Source organism: Rhinoderma darwinii, chromosome 2 (assembly GCF_050947455.1).
Source record: "Rhinoderma darwinii isolate aRhiDar2 chromosome 2, aRhiDar2.hap1, whole genome shotgun sequence".
NCBI classification, from domain to species: domain Eukaryota; kingdom Metazoa; phylum Chordata; class Amphibia; order Anura; family Rhinodermatidae; genus Rhinoderma; species Rhinoderma darwinii.
This window is the reverse complement of record NC_134688.1, coordinates 212,983,578-213,003,465: the sequence shown is the minus strand read 5'-3', so window position 1 is coordinate 213,003,465 and position 19,888 is coordinate 212,983,578. Positions and strand designations below refer to the sequence as shown.

At 41.7% G+C, this 19,888-nt stretch overlaps 1 protein-coding gene across 1 annotated transcript in view; it reads right to left on the bottom strand.

Annotated features, from left to right (window-relative positions):
* Positions 1-16,764, bottom strand: part of LOC142740957 (SH2 domain-containing protein 1B-like) — a 31,144-nt gene extending 14,380 nt beyond the window's left edge. Inside the window, exons 1-2 of the mRNA XM_075850365.1 lie at positions 16,631-16,764; positions 11,896-11,959 (exon numbers count right to left, since the gene is read on the bottom strand). Of these exons, the coding sequence (XP_075706480.1) occupies positions 11,896-11,959; positions 16,631-16,764 (198 nt within the window). The remainder of the gene's footprint in view (positions 1-11,895; positions 11,960-16,630) is intronic.
* Between the last annotated feature and the right edge of the window lie 3,124 nt (positions 16,765-19,888).

Genomic DNA, 19,888 nt, shown 5'->3' with positions numbered 1-19,888 from the left:
TGAGGGAGTATATCCAAGAATGCCTGGCCAAGGGTTTCATTCGCCCCTCGACTTCTCCTGTAGGTGCTGGCTTCTTCTTCGTGGGGAAGAAGGATGGTGGTCTTAGGCCGTGCATTGACTATCGGAACTTGAATAAGGTCACTGTAAGGAACCAGTATCCCCTTCCTTTGATTCCGGATCTTTTTAATCAGGTTCAGGGGGCCCAATGGTTCTCTAAGTTCGATCTACGGGGGGCGTATAACCTTATCCGCATCAAAGAGGGGGATGAGTGGAAGACTGCGTTCAACACGCCCGAAGGTCATTTAGAATACCTGGTCATGCCCTTTGGGTTGTGTAATGCCCCTGCTGTCTTCCAGAATTTTATTAATGAAATTCTGAGAGATTACCTGGGAAATTTTCTTGTAGTGTACCTTGATGACATACTGGTGTTTTCCAAGGACTGGTCCTCCCACGTGGAGCATGTCAGGAAGGTCATCCAGGTCCTCCGGGAAAATAATCTGTTTGCGAAAACCGAAAAATGTGTGTTTGGGGTACAGGAGATACCATATTTGGGTCAAATCCTCACTCCTCATGAATTCTGCATGGACCCTGCCTAGGTTCAGGCTGTGGCGGAATGGGTCCAACCTTCCTCCCTGAAGGCGCTACAGTGTTTTTTGGGGTTCGCTAACTATTACAGGAGATTTATTGCCAACTTCTCGGTCGTCGCTAAGCCTCTTACGGACCTCACTCGCAAGGGTGCTGATGTCCTCCACTGGCCTCCTGAGGCCGTCCAGGCTTTTGAGACCCTCAAGAAGTGCTTTATCTCGGCCCCCGTGCAGGTTCAGCCCAACCAAAGGGAGCCATTTATTGTGGAGGTTGACGCGTCCGGGGTGGGAGTGGGGGCCGTCTTGTCCCAGGGTACCAGCTCCCTCACCCATCTCCGCCCCTGTGCTTACTTCTCTAGGAAGTTTTCGCCCACGGAGAGTAACTATGATATTGGCAACCGCGAAGTTTTAGCCATTAAATGGGCTTTTGAAGAGTGGCGTCACTTCCTGGAGGGGGCCAGACACCAGGTAACAGTCCTTACTGACCACAAGAATCTGGTTTTCCTAGAATCTGCCCGGAGGCTTAATCCTAGACAAGCTCGATGGGCGCTATTCTTTACCAGATTTAACGTCTTGGTTACCTATAGGGCTGGGTCCAAAAATATTAAGGCTGATGCACTGTCACGTAGTTTCATGGCCAATCCTCCTTCTGAGAATGATCCTGCTTGTATTTTACCCCCTGGTATAATCGTTTCTGCCACTGATTCTGATTTAGCCTCTGACATTGCGGCTGATCAAGGTTCAGCTCCCGGGAACCTCCCTGGGGACAAGCTGTTTGTCCCCCTGCAATACCGGCTAAGGGTACTCAGGGAAAACCATGACTCCGCACTATCTGGTCATCCTGGTCATCCTACCAAACACCTCATTACCAGAAACTATTGGTGGCCTGGGTTGCCTAAAGACGTTAGGGCTTACGTCGCCGCTTGTGAGGTTTGTGCTAGGTCCAAGACCCCTAGGTCCCGACCTGCGGGCTTACTACGTTCTTTGCCCATTCCCCAGAGACCTTGGACCCATATCTCCATGGATTTTATCACCGATTTGCCTCCATCTCAGGGCAAGTCGGTGGTGTGGGTGGTAGTAGACCGCTTCAGCAAGATGTGCCACTTTGTGCCCCTTAAGAAACTACCTAACGCCAAGACGTTAGCTTCTTTGTTTGTTAAACACATTCTGCGTCTCCATGGGGCCCCAGTCAATATCGTTTCTGACAGAGGGGTACAATTTGTTTCCTTATTTTGGAGAGCTTTTTGTAAAAAGTTGGAGATTGATCTTTCCTTCTCCTCCGCCTTCCATCCCGAAACTAATGGCCAAACGGAAAGGACTAATCAATCCCTGGAACAATATTTAAGGTGTTTCATCTCTGACTGTCAATTTGATTGGGTCTCATTCCTTCCCCTCGCCAAATTTTCCCTGAATAACCGGGTCAGTAACTCGTCAGGGGTCTCCCCATTCTTCTGTAATTTCGGGTTTAATCCACGGTTCTCCTCCGTTTCTCCTGGTTGTTCCAATAATCCCGAGGTAGAGGACGTTCATCGGGAACTGTGCACAGTCTGGGCCCAGGTTCAGAAGAACCTAGAGGCGTCCCAGAGCGTACAAAAGATTCAGGCTGATAGAAGACGTTCTGCTAACCCCCGGTTTGTCGTCGGGGATCTGGTGTGGTTGTCGTCTAGGAACTTGCGCCTTAAGGTCCCGTCCAGGAAGTTTGCTCCCCGATTTATTGGGCCTTATAAGGTCATTGAAGTCCTCAACCCTGTATCCTTCCGTCTGGAGCTGCCCCCATCCTTTCGCATACACAACGTCTTTCATGCCTCCCTCCTTAAACCCTGCTCCCCGTCCTGGTCCCCTTCGAGGAAACCTCCTGTTCCCGTTCTCACCCCTGAGGGGGTGGAATTCGAGGTGGCCAAGATTGTGGACAGTAGGATGATCCAGGGCTCCCTCCAGTACCTGGTCCATTGGAGAGGATACGGGCCGGAGGAGAGGACTTGGGTACCTGCTCGAGATGTTCACGCTGCGGTATTGGGCAGGAGGTTCCACCTTCTCTTCCCCACTAAACCAGGTCCTCTTAGTAAGGGTCCGGTGGCCCCTCATAAAAGGGGGAGTACTGTAAGGGATCTGCCAGGCACTACGTCTGTGGATACTCCCAGGATTAATCAATCGACACCTGAGACCAGACCTCTTAGACTGACACCGGCTCCCACCAATCAGGGTGGCAGGCTCAGGAGTGGGAGAGCCTATCGTGGCCTGGTCAGTCGGAGTTAGCTCCGCCCCCTGTCCATTTATACCTGCCGTTTTCTCTTCCTCATTGCTTGTGATTCTTCTTGGTTTCCTGGCCCCACTGCTGCCTTGCTCCAGCCTGCTTCTGCCGTGCTTCAGCCTTGCTTCAGTTCCCGCTTATCTTGCTTCGCTCTGCCCCCGGCTTGCTTCCTGCTCCGTGCTCTGCGTTTGTATACTTCATTACATCCTGATCCTGACTGGCTCGTTCACCACTCCATTTCCTCACGGTGTTCCGTGGACTACTGCCCCTTCCCTTGCTTGTTCCCTGTTTGTATTCCCTTGCACTTAGTCAGCGTAGGGACCGCCGCCAAGTTGTACCCCGTCGCCTAGGGCGGGTCGTTGCAAGTAGGCAGGGACAGGGCGGTGGGTAGATTAGGGCTCACTTGTTCCCTTCACCTCCTTCCTGCCATAACACCCTCCCTGTAGATAGCGCCATTGGGGCTACCTCTAGGAGTGGAATCCCCAGCCAGAGCGTCGGCAACACTCTGGCCAGGGATTCCGCTCCAGGAGGAGCCCCTGACATCACTGTCCATATATAGATACCTTTACTTTGGGCCTTAAGGATGCAGTGATTCGTTTTTTTTAACCCTGCGTTCTGAGAGCCAGAACTTTTGAATTTTTCTGTCGATTTAAGTATATGACGGCTTGTTTTTTGCGGGACAAAATTTATTTTTTAATGGCACCATTTTGGTGTGTATATATACTGTATTGGAAAACTTTTAGCTATTCTAATGACATGATGCCAGAAATGACCACTGAGGCCTCAGGCTGCAGCAATCACCTGCTGCCCGCATGTAAATAATCCCTGGGAGTACCAGCGGAGCATCAGTGCTAGATCGTCGGGGGAAAGGATAGAGTACATGGATCAAAAACGCCATGTCTGATCCCAGCCTAAAACTGATAGGCAGCCTATTGGAATACACACATGGCAAACCCGGGGGCTTGCTTTAGGCCGCCAGCTAGCATGACAATCCAACTAAGATACCTTGGCATCTGAGGGGATAAATGGCTAGGATCGGAAATATCTCAGATCGCAGGCCATTGCAGTATTGTGTTAGCTGTAATAAACAGCTGAAATATAAGCAAATATAGGGGGTTAAATAAAAAACTGTACACAGGTATACTGATTGGCAGAAGAAAGAATATGCCAAATCTTACTGTCAGTTCGTCCTGTAGATTGGGAATGATGTGCGAAAAAGAAATTTCATTTATTAACGTTCTTAAAGAGAACGTCTTTTACGGACGTAATTGAAGCTGTTCTTCATTGGAGTCAATGAAAAACGGCTCCAATTACGTCCCAAGAAGAGTCCTGCCCTTTTTTGACGCGGCCATAATTTCATGCGCCATCTTTTGACAGCGACGCGTAAAATGACAGCTCGTCTGCACAGAACATCGTAAGACCCATTGCAAGCAACGGGCAGATGTTTGCCAACGTATTGGAGCCGTCTTTTCAAGCGTAATTCGAGGCGTAAAATGCCTCCATTACGCCTGAAAATTGGTCGTGTGCACATACCCTAAAAGTCAGGAAATATATACTTTGTCAATCATTTGCACATTTGAGGGAAGAAATACATGTTTATACATCTGCAGAATTAACAAAAAATAAAAAAGTAAAAACAGATTTTAGTGTGTGCCATTTTATTGACTGGGTAAATGAGAGGTAAAATATTAGTGAGTAAAAAATCGTGGTACATGGTTTAAATCGCTGTCAAGCCAGACTTCCCATTTCTTTGTCAATTTATTTTTGCTTCCAGAGGCAAAGGCGCACATACATTTATACCAGAAATTATCACTAACTCCACTTATTATATCATGAAGAGAGGAGGAGTGTAATTTTTCATCACTTGTTGCACAATTTTTAACCTGGTCACAATGAGGATATTTACTATAATAGTCCGAAGGGCCACTGGAAATTACTCAAGATCAATCGAGAGAAGTGCCGAAGAGGATGAATTTGAAATTTATAGATTTTGGATATAAAATGCAATACTTGTTTTCAAAGAATGAAAATAGGTTCACGTTCCCACAATAAATGGAAGCATATACTATTAGAGGAATTGCACCTCCAGCATAGGCGTGAAAAGATTTTGTTTACTCCTAAAGGAGTATGATCTTTCAAGCATTTTCCAGATGACTGGTACATTAAGATGCTCTGGATAAGTCTATAAATGCTGAGGACAATTGTTCTACCATAATAGAAATATTTAGGTCTTTTTTCCATTGTAGTTTAATTGCTAGAGGGTCATAGGAGTAAAGGGCCTTTAACACCTGCCCATTTTTGGCCGGTGCAGCGCGCACCGATCAACGAGTCATCATTCATCGGCGCTCGTTTGCTCCTGTCACACTCAGCTATGTATGGGGACGAGCGGTCGTTACTCCGATCGCTCGTCCCCATACGTTATTATAATGTCGGCAGCGCGTCTCCCTGTTTACACATATTCCGGAAAACAGCAGCACAGCCACAAAAAAATCTTCAGTGTGAGGGTATTTTTACACGGCCCATTTTCGACTGTTTTTCGGGCCGTAAATGCCCGAAAAACGGCCGAAAAATCGGAAGCAGAACGCCTCCAAACATCTGCCCATTGATTGCAATGGGAAAAACGTTTTTCTGTTCTGACGGGCCGTTTTTTCGCCGCGTAAGAAAACGGCCGTGAAAAAGTGCAGGTCACATCTTGGGACGTTTTTGGAGCCGTTTTTCATGGACTCTATTGAAAACAGCTCCAAAAACGGCCGTAAAAAACGCAGCGAAAACGGAGCGAAAAATGCAGCCAAAAACGCGAGTTGCTCAAAAAACGACTAAAAATCAGGAGCTGTTTTCCCTTGATAACAGCTAACAGCTCTGTATTTTTGGCGTGTGAACATACCCTGATAGGACAACTCCCCAAACATGGGTGGTGCACGCTGCAACGAATACCAGGGAGACAATCAATATGCAATCAAAGAAAGGAAGTGCAGCACTCAAGATAATCCAAAGAAGTGTATTTGATTTATTAACCAAGCATAAAATCACTTGCAACGTTTCAACCCATGAATGGGTCTTTATCAAGCATGGTTACATAGATTCAGTGCACACTTTATATATAGTACGTGACATCATTTCATGTAAACAAAGTGTTTAAAAAAGTAAATACATCCATAATAACATTTATAAACATCTCCACATGTTCCTTGTGAGAAAACCTTATTAAAAAAATGTGTGAATCGACACAAGTACTCCAAACTCATCTAACACTCAGCGTCCTAAGATTCCCATTGTGCGTGCGCCTACATACCCCACTTTGCATATCAAGCGTCTCCTGTTTCCATAGAGAGCAAAGAACAACTCCCTATTGACTGCGCATGCGCAGGTCCGCACTATAATAGCAGAGCTGTGTGTGTAATGTGTAAATAGCAGCGCTGTGTGTGTAAAGTGCACATAGCAGAGCTGTGTGTATAATGTGCACATAGCAGTGATGTGTGTGTATAATGTGCACATAGCACAGCTGTGTGTGTAAGGTGTACATAGAATAGCTGTGTGTGTAATTTGCACATATCAGAGATGAGTGTGTAATCTGCACATAGCAAAGCTGTGTGTGTAATGTGTACATACTAGAGCTGTGTGTGTACTACTGTATGTAGGTAGCGGATCTGTGTGTGTAATGTGGTAGCAGAGCTGTATGTGTCTAATATGTAGATAGTGACGCTTTGTATGTTATGTGTACACAAAAGAGCTGTGTGTGTAATGTGTATGTAGCAAAACTGTGTATGCAATATGTGGGCAGCAGAGCTATGTGTGTGTAATGTGTAGACAGCAGAGGTGTGTGGAGAGCAGAGGTGTGCGTGCGTGTGTGTGTGTGTGTCTGTAATGCGTAAGCAGCAGAGCTGTGTGTAATGTGTAGGCAGCAAAGCTGTGTTTGTAATGTGTATGCAGCAGATCTGTGTGACATACCCCACTTTGTATATCAAGTGTCTCCTATTTTCATAGAGAGCAAAGAACGACTCCCTATTGACTGGGCGTGCGCAGGTCCACACTATATTACGCCTGCATCTGTGGAATAGTACGACGGACAGGAACCTCACTATGTTCTACCTTATCTCCAAAAGACCACCCATATCTTCAATCGGATGGGACCAACATATTTCTACATATCAATATATAAACCCTGGGTATTTGACTAGTAGTATCTAGACCTCTTTAGTATCATTTTATTTAGTCTCACCTAACAGACCTTTCAGTATTGGGCTTTATTTTACATTTTTACATTCCCCTATCATCAATGAACCAATCACAGTTCTATATAATATATAGGTCACATTTAGGTACATTCTCACTTATCTATACTGTAACCTTGAGATTATTAACAGTCAAAGGTGCAAAAATATGAATACAAGTGCACTCTCTCAATATATTATCAACATCAATTAAGCAAATTCTTGGAGTAGTTTTTCATACACACACCATCTAAGAGACAAAAATAGACATACTGAGGTTATATCAATACATTTTAGACTTTCTATTATTGCATTCCTCCTCCTCAGAGAACTCTGTCCGCCCCGTCCAGGACACAAGGATCATTGCGCCCAAGATGGAGTAGGCAGAGGGCTCCAAGGTGGGGTCACAATGTCATATTCATTGATTCTCAGAATCCTTTGTAAGTAGTATTCTTTGTTCGATTCACACACATGGTTAAAAATTGTGAACACCTATAAACATATAAAATCAAAGTAAATTATCATGCAAAAAATATTTCTCTTTATGAGAACACAACCAAAAGGTGGGGCACTAAATCTTAAATCCAACCTCTGCGATAATGTGACCAGAACTATATAGGGGAAACATGTCTAGACTATGCCTGTAGTCCTAAACTCTCTATTTAACCCTTTAGGTTCAAGAGTATCCAACTCATATATCCATTTTAACTCAAGCTTCTTCAAAGCCCTTTCTCTGTCTCCCCCTCTCCTAATCGGACAGACTCCATCAATTATTTTAAATCTTAGCTGTGAGACATTATGTTTGAGACCAATAAAATGCTGTGGAACAGTAAACTCAATCTTTTTACTCATGATTGTATATTTATGTTGATTTATACGTGACCGACATTCTCGAGTTGTCTCCCCAACGTACAGATATCCACAGGGACACTGTATCACATAAATAACAAAACTTGACTGGCAAGTATGAAGAATTGCTTAATGTTATATATTTTCCCTGTTCTAGGTTGTACAAAGGTATTCCCTCACAACATATTGTTACAGTTACAACATTCCAAGCATGGAAAACATCCTTTTTTTATTAATATTCATCTTATGTTGGGAGCCAGTATTGGCACGTACTAAACGATCCTTCAGGTTAGGTGGTCTCCTAAACGACATCATTGGGGGATCCTGAAATTCAGATCTCCCTGGGAATGTTTCACTTAATATTGGCCAATAATCTTTTAAGATCTTTGAGGTTTTTCCACTAATAGGAGAGAAAATAGATACAAAATGAATCCTACTAGTCTTTTTCTTACATTTCTTATCCTGTTCCTTCACTTTCCTAATTGCCATTTCAAGTATTGGTTTTGGGTAGCCTCTCTCTCTCTCTAAACTCCCCACACATGGTATTCAGTCTTTCATCTACGACCGTAATATCTGATACTATCCTTTTTACTCTCAGACATTGACTATATGGTTATGACTCCATGGTATCTCTTTGATGACAGCTCTTGAAGTGAAATAGGTTGTTATGGTCTGCGGTCTGTTGGCTTCACAAATAAGTCTGTGGTCAAAATGTTATCTATCTTAAGGACAACTGTATCCAAAAATTTTAATTTCTGCTTAAAGTATACTAGAGTGAACTGTAGTTCCGAAAAATGACCATTGATCTCATCTCTAAATTCCAATAGTTTCTGTTCAGTATCAAGCCATAAAAAGAAGACATCATCTATGTACCTCATCCAGTCCCCCATATGCCGAAAGAAGCTGGATGGGTACACAAATTTTTCCTCGAAATATGGCATAAATATGTTGGCATATGTTGGTGCGACATTGGACCCCATAGCAGTACCTCTGCTGAATGTAAAAAGTATCTTGGAAAAGAAAATAGTTGCATTGGAGCACAATCTCAAATAATGTCATAATAAATTCCTTCTGTTCATTACCTAGGGTCCAATGTCGCAACAACTCCACAACTGCCAACACGGAGATGTGCTGCCGACAATGCTAATATTTAACTTTTTTAAAACGATACATTTGCTCGTTCATCTGCTGATAGCTGCCCTGTTTTCACAGGGCAATTATCGGCCACGAGTGTTCTATGAATGCTTGTCTTCCCAATAATCGTTCAGTGTAAAAGGGCCTTAGGCTTTTTAAATTGGATAACATTTAGAAAGTCCCTTTTGGAAAACTTGTGTAGAGGTCAACCATTTGGTTAGTAAAGTTGAAGAGTGTGGAGGCAAAGGAGGGGGAACATTATGTAATCAATTTCTGATCTATAAGAATTTATAAAAATCCTGTTTCAATATTTTGAATTTCTCCAGGAGTTGTGTGAAGTTTGGTTTTGCCAAAACTGGTTGATGGAAGTAAGTCCCACATTTTTCCATTTTAAAAGTTAAAGGTTTGCAATAGCAATTTCCGGTATATCGACTGGAAGGTCATATTGGTGAAAATTAATAAAATTTTTCTTATTCTTAATAATATCCCACACTTAGGAGACCACTTGCAAGGTACATGGTTCGAGGTGAATATCCAATTTAAGTAGCAAACATAGCTGGATAAGAGTGTTTACCTAGAGATAGTTTCAAACTAAACCAGAACAAGAAACAAGTCATGACCAGGTGTTTGAAAAAATACAAATAATCTTTATTAAAGTCAATTAGACACATGGAGACAACGTATAACACTTAGACATAATAAAATCCCATGGACCCTCGAACACAAACGGAATCCGAACGTAAAAGCAGAGTAGCCCCCCAGATGTAAAAATGGTCTGACACAACCTATATATGGCTAAAGTGCATAAGTACATATTAATGAGCAGGTACTAGGCATGGTACGCTTTGCACAGATGAACACATAAATAAGTATAGAGAATATATATAAGGTACAATCTAAGTAAAAACGACATGTAAAGTAGTATACCTACACCTGCGTATAAGAAGATAAATAGGAGATCAAGACCAGGAGGGGGACCTCTGCTTAACCCAACGCGCGTTTCGCTGGTGCTTCGTGCTTCGTCTTCAACCCCTGACGAAGCACCAGCGAAACGCGCGTTGGGTTAAGCAGAGGTCCCCCTCCTGGTCTTGATCTCCTATTTATCTTCTTATACGCAGGTGTAGGTATACTACTTTACATGTCGTTTTTACTTAGATTGTACCTTATATATATTCTCTATACTTATTTATGTGTTCATCTGTGCAAAGCGTACCATGCCTAGTACCTGCTCATTAATATGTACTTATGCACTTTAGCCATATATAGGTTGTGTCAGACCATTTTTACATCTGGGGGGCTACTCTGCTTTTACGTTCGGATTCCGTTTGTGTTCGAGGGTCCATGGCATTTTATTATGTCTAAGTGTTATACGTTGTCTCCATGTGTCTAATTGACTTTAATAAAGATTATTTGTATTTTTTCAAACACCTGGTCGTGACTTGTTTCTTGTTCTGGTTTAGTTTTAATTAGTCACTAGGACCACTAGTATCATTCGGGGTATTATTCGGTTTGCTAGAGATAGTTTCCCAATATTCATCCATAATTTTGAGGAATCTTTTAACGTTAGTAACACAGTTGGTCTAAAATTGTAGCCCTGTAATATTGTGATATAGAGGGGGTAAAAGGTGTTTCAATTAAGGAGATTTGATTGAATGTGTGGGTTTCACAGGTGCTTTGCCCATTAAATAAATACACACAAAGTTTGGTTAGTGTAAACCATGCCTTGAGGCAGACAACTTACAGAAGACCTTCAAAGCTGCGTTATAGAGAAGCATGAAGCTGGAAAAGATTATAAAAAAGGCAACAAAAGTATTGTTAAAGACCTGGGTTCGAAAAATTGTCTACAAATAGAGAAAAATCAGGACTGTTGCTATTTTCACTAGAAGTGGGTGGCCTGTTAAGATTACGCCAAGAACGCAATGGTCAATCCTGAAAGAACTGAGAAAGAACCTGAGGGTAACTACAAAATACATATTTAAGACTACAAAATGCAAAAAACAATGTTCATGGCCTCTTTCTTACAGCAGTATTTTGCATCAGTATTTGTGAGCCAAAACTAGGAATGGAAAATAAACAGAAAAAGTGTAATGGAAATATTTGTACCTCTTCCGTGTTATGAACCTACTTCTAGATTTGGCTACTAAACACTGATGCAAAATTCTGCCCAGAATGCTGCTGGGTGAAAGTGGCCTAAGGCTGGGTTCCAACATAGCATAAGCGCTGCGGAATTTCCCCAATTTATAGATAATACCACACTCCCCACTCTTATAGATAGTGCCACACAGCCCTCCTGTAGATAGTGTCGCACAGCCTCCCTGTAGATAGTGCCCCCAAACAAATAAATAAATAATTATACTCACCTAGCCCTGCTAACGTGAAAAAATAGAGCTCCACAGTTTCCTCATTCCTGCAGCCTATGAGGCACCGATACAGGATTCTTGTGTAGGCCGGCGTAATCCAGTGATTTCATCGCGCTGACTTGCACAGGGATCCTGTCCCTGCCACTTATAGGCTGCAGGCCTAACGTGGCATGTAGCCTAGTGAATGCCAGAGCAGGAAGTGGATTGTTTCCTGCTCTGCCATAGTATTTAATTGTATCTGCGTCCTGAGGACGCAGATACAATTGAATATGGCAGTCGCCAGATGCCGGGACACGGTCTGGGACAGCAATTTGCCAGGATTGTCTCTGTAAATTCAGGGCAGTACCAGTAAATTCGGGACTGTTGGCAACTATGAAATCCACGTAATTCCAAAAGAGGTTTTTTTTTCTTGCAAAAGTATATTTGACATAATGTTTTTAAAGAACAGAAACACTCATAAAATCATTGGCATGACATTCAATGTGAGTTTGCATAACATTTCTTACCTCAATCATGTAAAGGCCATTACGATTTTGAAGAATTCTGTATGTATAGATCAGTCTTCCATACCTAGCAGTGCGAGATTGATTCATTAGATAAATGTAATAGTATTTGCTTGTTCAGATATAAAGATATTATTCACAGTAGGCCTCATGCCCACTTCAGTTTTTTTCGTCAGGGTGCTATCTATTTTAACTGATAGCACCCTGAAACATTAATTTCAACGGGGCCATGGACACTTCCGTTGTTTTAACGAAACCGTGCGGCCGTTCCGTCAAACATAGGGCAGGTTCTACTCTAGCCCGTTTTTGACAGAACAGTCTCGGCCTTTGCATTGATTTGGTCCGTGAAACAATGTACTGCACACGGAAGCCATCCGTGTGCTGTCCGTGATTCACAGAACCGTCATTAGGGGCCATTCAATGGCACACGGAAGTGTGCATGAGGCCTTAGGCCTTAGGCCCCTTTCTTACAGCAGTATTTTGCATCAGTATTTGTGAGCCAAAACTAGGAATGGAAAATAAACAGAAAAAGTGTAATGGAAATATTTGTACCTCTTCCGTGTTATGGACCTACTTCTAGATTTGGCTACTAAACACTGATGCAAAATTCTGCCCAGAATGCAGCTGCGTGAAAGTGGCCTAAGGCTGGGTTCCAACGTAGCATAAGCGCTGCGGAATTTCCGCAACGGAATTCTGTGCGGAAATTCCACAGCATTTACAAGTGAATGAGATTTGAACAAATCTCATGCACACGCTGCAGAAGAAATCTGCAGCAAAAGCGAGTAAAAAGAAAAACTCATTTTTTGTGTTTAAAATTATTAAAAAATCAATACTTATCCCCAGCCATTACACAACCAATGCGGAAGACAACCTGAGTACTCCTTTAACATAATGTAAAATAAATATAATTACTTCAAATACTATATAATATATGGGGGAGGGCAAAAGACAGTAGATGCCCATGACTACTGGTAACACTAGTAATGACTCATGATATATGTTAGAACAAGAACCTAAAAATAGAGTCAGAACCAAGATATTGTGGATAAAAGTGAAAATTTTTATTAATACATGAAAAAACAACAATGGATATCAATACTCACATATTAAAATCAAGGATGACTACCACAGTGTGGAAAAAATGGAGGACAGACACCTGTATATGATGGGCTTATGTAATGGCATATGCATGAGCTAGATAGTACAAAAGTACATGAATGAATAAACGAGTAAATAACGAAGACCTGGAAGACCATCAAAAAGTATGTACTTGTACATGTTAAAATGGCAGGTTTTTGTCATGTAAAAAAATCCGTACAAGATAAATATTTTCAGACCTTTTTCCACCTTTAATTTTTTTTTTTTATCAAAACTTTGTTTATTGATTTTCCAGTTTTTCAATCAAACAAGTTATACATCACATACAAGATGAGTCATAAATCAACAGTAATACAGACATTATAACAAAAAGGTTCTTTCCACCTTTATTTTGACCCATAATCTGTACAATTCCATTGAAAAACAAACTGAAATCATTTGGAGGGGAAAAAAATAAAAATAACAAAACTACAATAATGTGGTTGCATAAGTGTGAAGACCCTCTTATAATTGGGGATGTGGTTGTGTTCAGAATTAGCAAATCACATTTAAATTCATGTTAAATAGTAGTCAGTACACAACTGCCATTATTTAAAGTGATTCTGAGGAACCCCATATAAAGTTCAGCTGTTCTATTAGGATTTTCCTGACATTTTCTTTGTTGCATTTGACAGCAAAAGCCATGGTCCGTAAAGAGCTTACAACACATCAAAGGGATCTGATTATTGAAAGGCATCAGTCAGGGGAAGGGTACGAAAGAATTTCCAAGGCAATAGATATACCATGGAACACAGTGAAGATGGTCATCAAGAAGTGGATTACATTTGGCACAACAGTGACATTACCAAGAACTGGACGTTCCTCAAAACTTGATGAAAAGACAAGGTGAAAATTGGTCTGGGAGGATACCAAGAGGCCTACAGCAACATTAAAGGAGCTGCAGAACTTCTCCGATATTCTTCATATATCTGGGCTGTGGGGTAGGGTGGCAAGACAGAAGCCTTTAGCCTTTTCTAACAAAGAAAAACATCCAAGAAAAGCTTGTGGGAAAACGTGTTATGGTCTGATGAGACCAAGGTTGAACTTTTTGGCCATAATTCCAAAAGGTATGTTTGGCGCAAAGTCAACAATGAACATCACCAAAAGAACACCATACCTGTAAAGGATCTGCCAGACACAACTTCTGTGTTGACGCCCATAGGTAATCAGTCTGCACCTGCTTCTATGTCTGTGAGACTGACTCCCGCCCTCTGTCTATTTATACCTGCCTTTCCTGTTCCTCCTTTGCTTGTGATTCTTCTCTGCTGGTTTCCTGGCCCTGCTGCAGCTTCTTGAACTACTGATCCTCTGCTTGTGATTGACCTTGGCTTTACTGACCACTCTTCTGCTCTGCGTTTTTGTACCTCGCTCATCACCTGGTTTGACTCGGCTCATTCACTTCGCTTGTTACTCACGGTGTCCCCGTGGGCAACTTCCCCATTTCCCTGGCTTCTTTGTACCCTTGTCTGTTTGTCTGTCATGCACCTATTGAGTGTAGGGCTCACTTGTCTGTCTCCCTACCCCGACATTACAATACCCACTATGAAGCATGATGGTGGCAGCATTATGCTTTGGGGCTGTTTTTTTTCTGCGGCTGGAACTAAGGCTTTAGTCAAGGTGGAGGGAATTATGAACAGTTCCACATATCAGTCAATATTGGCACAAAACCTGCAGGCCTCTGCTAAAAAGCTGAAGATGAAGAGGCATTTCACCTTGCAGCACGACAACGACCCAAAGCATACTTCCAAATCAACAAAAGAATGGATTCACCAGAAGAAGATCAAAGTTTTGGAATGGCTCAGCCAGAACCCAGACCTGAATCCCATTTAAAATCTGTGGGGTGACCTGAAGAGGGCCGTACACCGGAGATGCCCTTGCAATCTGACAGATTTGGAGCGCTTTTGCAAGGAAGAGAGGACAACAATTGCCAAGTCAAGATGTGCCATGCTGATAGACTTCTGCCCAAATAGACTGAATGCTGTCACAAAGTCAAAGGAAAGGGTAATTCAACAAAGTATAAGTTTATGCAACCACATTATTTTTGTTCTTTATTTTTAGTTTTCCACTTTAAAAGATTTCAGTTTGTTTTTCAATACAATTGTACAGATTATAGGTGATGTTAAAGGTGGAAAAGGTTCTGAAATGATGTATCTTGCACTGATTTTGTAACATGACAAAAACTTGCCATTTTAACATGGGCGTGTAGACTTTTTATATTCACACACACCGCTTCTTATACACTCCTCAACATTGAAATTACAACACCAAGAAGGGTAAGGCTGGATTCACACGAGCATGTTACGTCCGTAATGGACGGAACGTATTTCGGCCGCTAATCCCGGACCGAACACACTGCAGGGAGCCGGGCTCCTAGCATCATAGTTATGTACGATGCTAGTAGTCCCTGCCTCGCTGCAGGACAACTGTCCCGTACTGTAATCATGTTTTCAGTACGGGACAGTTGTCCTGCAGCGAGGCAGGGATTCCTAGCATCGTACATAACTATTAGCGGCCGAAATACGTTCTGTCCATTACAGACGTAATGTGCTCGTGTGAATCCAGCCTAGGCTGTAAGATTATGCAAATCGAGGAGGTAGCAGATGTTTTCTAAAATCTGCAAATGATCACATTTTCAAGCACCTATCAGCAATCTGTGGCATGTGGAGGGGCATAAAAGCCAGATTGAAAGCAAAGTTTTCTATCCACATAAAACTTAAAAAATCGGATCAAGTAGTGTGGGATGATTGTGCAATGCCTCCTGTTCGTCGACGTGCCAGTTATCGCCACTTGTCGCAAACAGAGGGAAAGAATCCTTGAACTGAGAGACCTTGGTTTATCACTCCGGCAGATCTGGTGAAGATATTACTTGCATTTTTAAAGCCCAAACCAGAATTGGATCAAGGAGAGCAGACCTATAAGGCCTTCTTTTATATATTTCTTCTGTTTAGGTCCTGCTCCTGATTTTGGCTTAAAAAATACATGCAAAATCTGCAGCAAATCTGCACTGTGTGAATAAGGCCTAAGGGCCCTTTTACATGGGCCAATTGTCGTGCAAATGAGCATTCACAGAACGCTCGTTCCTGATCATTGCCCTGTGTAAACCAGGTAACAATCAGCCGATGAATGAGCAAACTCTCTTTCATCGGCTGATCATATTTTTCCTGCAGCCTAAAATATGATTTTTGTCGGCAACACATCTCGCTGTGAAAACAGGGTGACGTACTGGCTGCATGATAGAAATGTATGGGGACGTTCGAGCTTAGGAACGAGCAATTCGTCCTCATACATAGCTACTTGTGAAAGAAGCAAACAAGTGCCGATATACAACATACTTATACTTGTTGAACTTGTTGAACGGCGCTCATTATTACGGCCAAAATGGGCCGATGTAAAAGGACCCTGAGGCTGTATTTGCTTCCCATCTTTGTGGCATTACCTTGTCTTTTATCTAATGTGTATGACCAGCTTCACCAACATATCCAGTAATGATCTTTTCAGTGTTCTTTAGATTACTAATGGAATGATTGTTTGGTGTACATATTAATACATTATACATTCTATAACTGTGATACTGTATGATGGAAAATCAAAATATACTTACAAGATACAAAGGCACAAGGCTCCAGGAACAGATCCGCTATCCCTTAGCAAATAACATCCATTCTTTCCTTTTCGAAGCAGAAGATTTTCACAAGTTTTAATATGGATGTTTCCATGGTAGAATGGTAGATCCATTTTGTAATGGGAAGAATTTACTTGAAATGTACAGAAAACTTACTGTTTAAACTACATAAGTGAAGAAGCTATGTGTATCACATACTGACACTGACTCACTTATAGCAAATTAATTAACACAGGAAGTTGCGTGGTGTGAAAGGCTAGATTCTAGAGTGACCATATACTGTACGAAGGCAAAATGAAACGAACAGACTTGCTTTACAGTTGTAAGTCTAATTGCCCAGCACTCCGCATGGTAACTTTGGGATGCCTGCTTAGACACCGTTTTGGCCAAGAAATTCCAGAGAAGGAATTAGATGGCACTCTCACAATCAATCAATTGGTTAAATCTTGATTTTTATTCAAACTTGCAATATTTTCAACTTGCAGTATGTGTCAACATGAATGCAAACCACACAAATTAAAAATATTTCCCACATTTTGATCTCTCCCAGACCTTTATCAACAGTTATCTACTGTATAATGATATATTAACTGCATGTTAAAAATGTTAGTGAAAATATTGAAATAAAATAATAATAGGTTGTAAAATATATGATTGTAGGTAATATATATGAATATTTAAACATCCACCAATAGTTGAGTAGTGGCATAGGCCAAAAAGCTATGAAGTAGAAGTAGTTTAATATTTCGCTAAAGTATGTGACCGAGAGAGTGCACTGGTAATAACCTAAAAATACTATGTCTAAAAAAATTTATACAAATCTTTGATAGGATATATATATATATAAATATACTAGTCCTTCTCAATGAATTAGAATATCATCAAAAAGTTAATTTATTTCAGTAATTCAATTCAAAAAGTGAAACTCATACACTACCGTTCAAAAGTTTGGGGTCACCCAGACAATTTTGTATTTTCCATGAAAACTCACACTTATATTTATCAAATGAGTTGCAAAATGACTAGAAAATATAGTCAAGACATTGACAAGGTTACAAATAATGATTTTTATTTGAAATAATAATTTTCTCCTTCAAACATTGCTTTCGTCAAAGAATGCTCCATTTGCAGGAATTACAGCATTGCAGACCTTTGGCATTCTAGCTGTTAATTTGCTGAGGTAATCGGGAGAAATTTCACCCCATGCTTCCAGAATCCCCTCCCACAAGTTGGATTGGCTTGATGGGCACTTCTTGCGTACCATACGGTCAAGCTGCTCCCACAACAGCTCTATGGGGTTGAGATCTGGTGACTGCGCTGGCCACTCCATTACAGATAGAATACCAGCTGCCTGCTTCTTCCCTAAATAGTTCTTGCATAATTTGGAGGTGTGCTTTGGGTCATTGTCCTGTTGTAGGATGAAATTGGCTCCAATCAAGCGCTGTCCACAGGGTATGGCATGGCGTTGCAAAATGGAGTGATAGCCTTCCTTATTCAAAATCCCTTTTACCTTGTACAAATCTCCCACTTTACCAGCACCAAAGCAACCCCAGACCGTCACATTACCTCCACCATGCTTGACAGATGGCGTCAGGCACTCTTGCAGCATCTTTTCAGTTGTTCTGCATCTCACAAATGTTCTTCTGTGTGATCCAAACACCTCAAACTTCGATTCGTCTGTCCATAACACTTTTTTCCAATCTTCCTCTGTCCAATGTCTGTGTGCTTTTGCCCATATTAATCTTTTCCTTTTATTAGCCGGTTTCAGATATGGCTTTTTCTTTGCCACTCTGCCCTGAATGCCAGCTTCCCAGAGTCGCCTCTTCACTGTAGACGTTGACACTGGCGTTTTGCGGGTACTATTTAATGAAGCTGCCATTTGAGGACCTGTGAGGCGTCTATTTCTCAAACTAGAGACTCTAATGTACTTGTCTTGTTGCTCAGTTGTGCAGCGGGGCCTCCCACTTCTCTTTCTACTCTGGTTAGAGCCTGTTTGTGCTGTCCTCTGAAGGGAGTAGTACACACCATTGTAGGAAATCTTCAGTTTCTTGGCAATTTCTCGCATGGAATAGCCTTCATTTCTAAGAACAAGAATAGACTGTCGAGTTTCACATGAAAGCTCTCTTTTTCTAGCCATTTTGAGAGTTTAATCGAACCCACAAATGTAATGCTCCAGATTCTCAACTAGCTCAAAGGAAGGTCAGTTTTATAGCTCCTCTAAACAGCAAAACTGTTTACAGCGGTGCTAACATAATTGCACAAGGGTTTTCAAGTGTTTTCTAATCATCCATTAGCCTTCTAACACAGTTAGCAAACACAATGGACCATTAAAACACTGGAGTGATGGTTGCTGGAAATGGGCCTCTATACACCTATGTAGATATTGCATTAAAAACCAGACGTTTGCAGCTAGAATAGTCATTTAGTACATTAACAATGTATAGAGTGTATTTCTGATTAATTTAATGTTATCTTCATTGAAAAAAACTGTGCTTTTCTTGCAAAAATAAGGAAATTTCTAAGTGACCCTAAACTTTTGAACGGTAGTGTATAGTATATAGATTCATTACACACAGAGTGATCTACTTCCAGCATTGTTTTCTTTTAATGTTGATGATTATGGCTAACAATTAATGAAAACCAAAAATTTAGTCTCTCAGAAAAGTATAATATTAAATAAGCCCAATTTCAAAAAAGATTTTTAATAACGAAATGTTGGCCTACTGAAAAAGTATGTACAGTATATGCCCTCAATACTTGACCGGGGCTCCTTTTGCATGAATTACTGCATCAATGCGGCGTGGCATGGAGGCGATCAGCCTGTGGTACTGCTGAGGTGTTATGGAAGCCCAGGTTGCTTTGATAGCGGCCTTCAGCTCATCTGCATTGTTGGGTCTGGTGTCTCTCATCTTCCTCTTGACAATACCCCTATAGGTTCTCTATGGGGTTTAGGTCAGGTGAGTTTGCTGGCCAATTGAGCACAGTGATAATGTAGTTATTAAACTAAAAAAATTAAATCCGCATCTCCATAAAGCTTCTCAGCAGAGGGAAGAATGAAGTGCTCTAAAATTTCCTGGTAGACGGCTGCATTGACTCTGGACTTGATATAACACAGTGGGCGATACGAGTAGGACAATGGCGGATTATCATAGGGCGTCTTGCGCGGCCGCCCGAGGCTCCCGGGGGGCCCATGGCCGCCCAAAGTACATTGTAGTTTTGTCACGTTTTTGCCGTGGT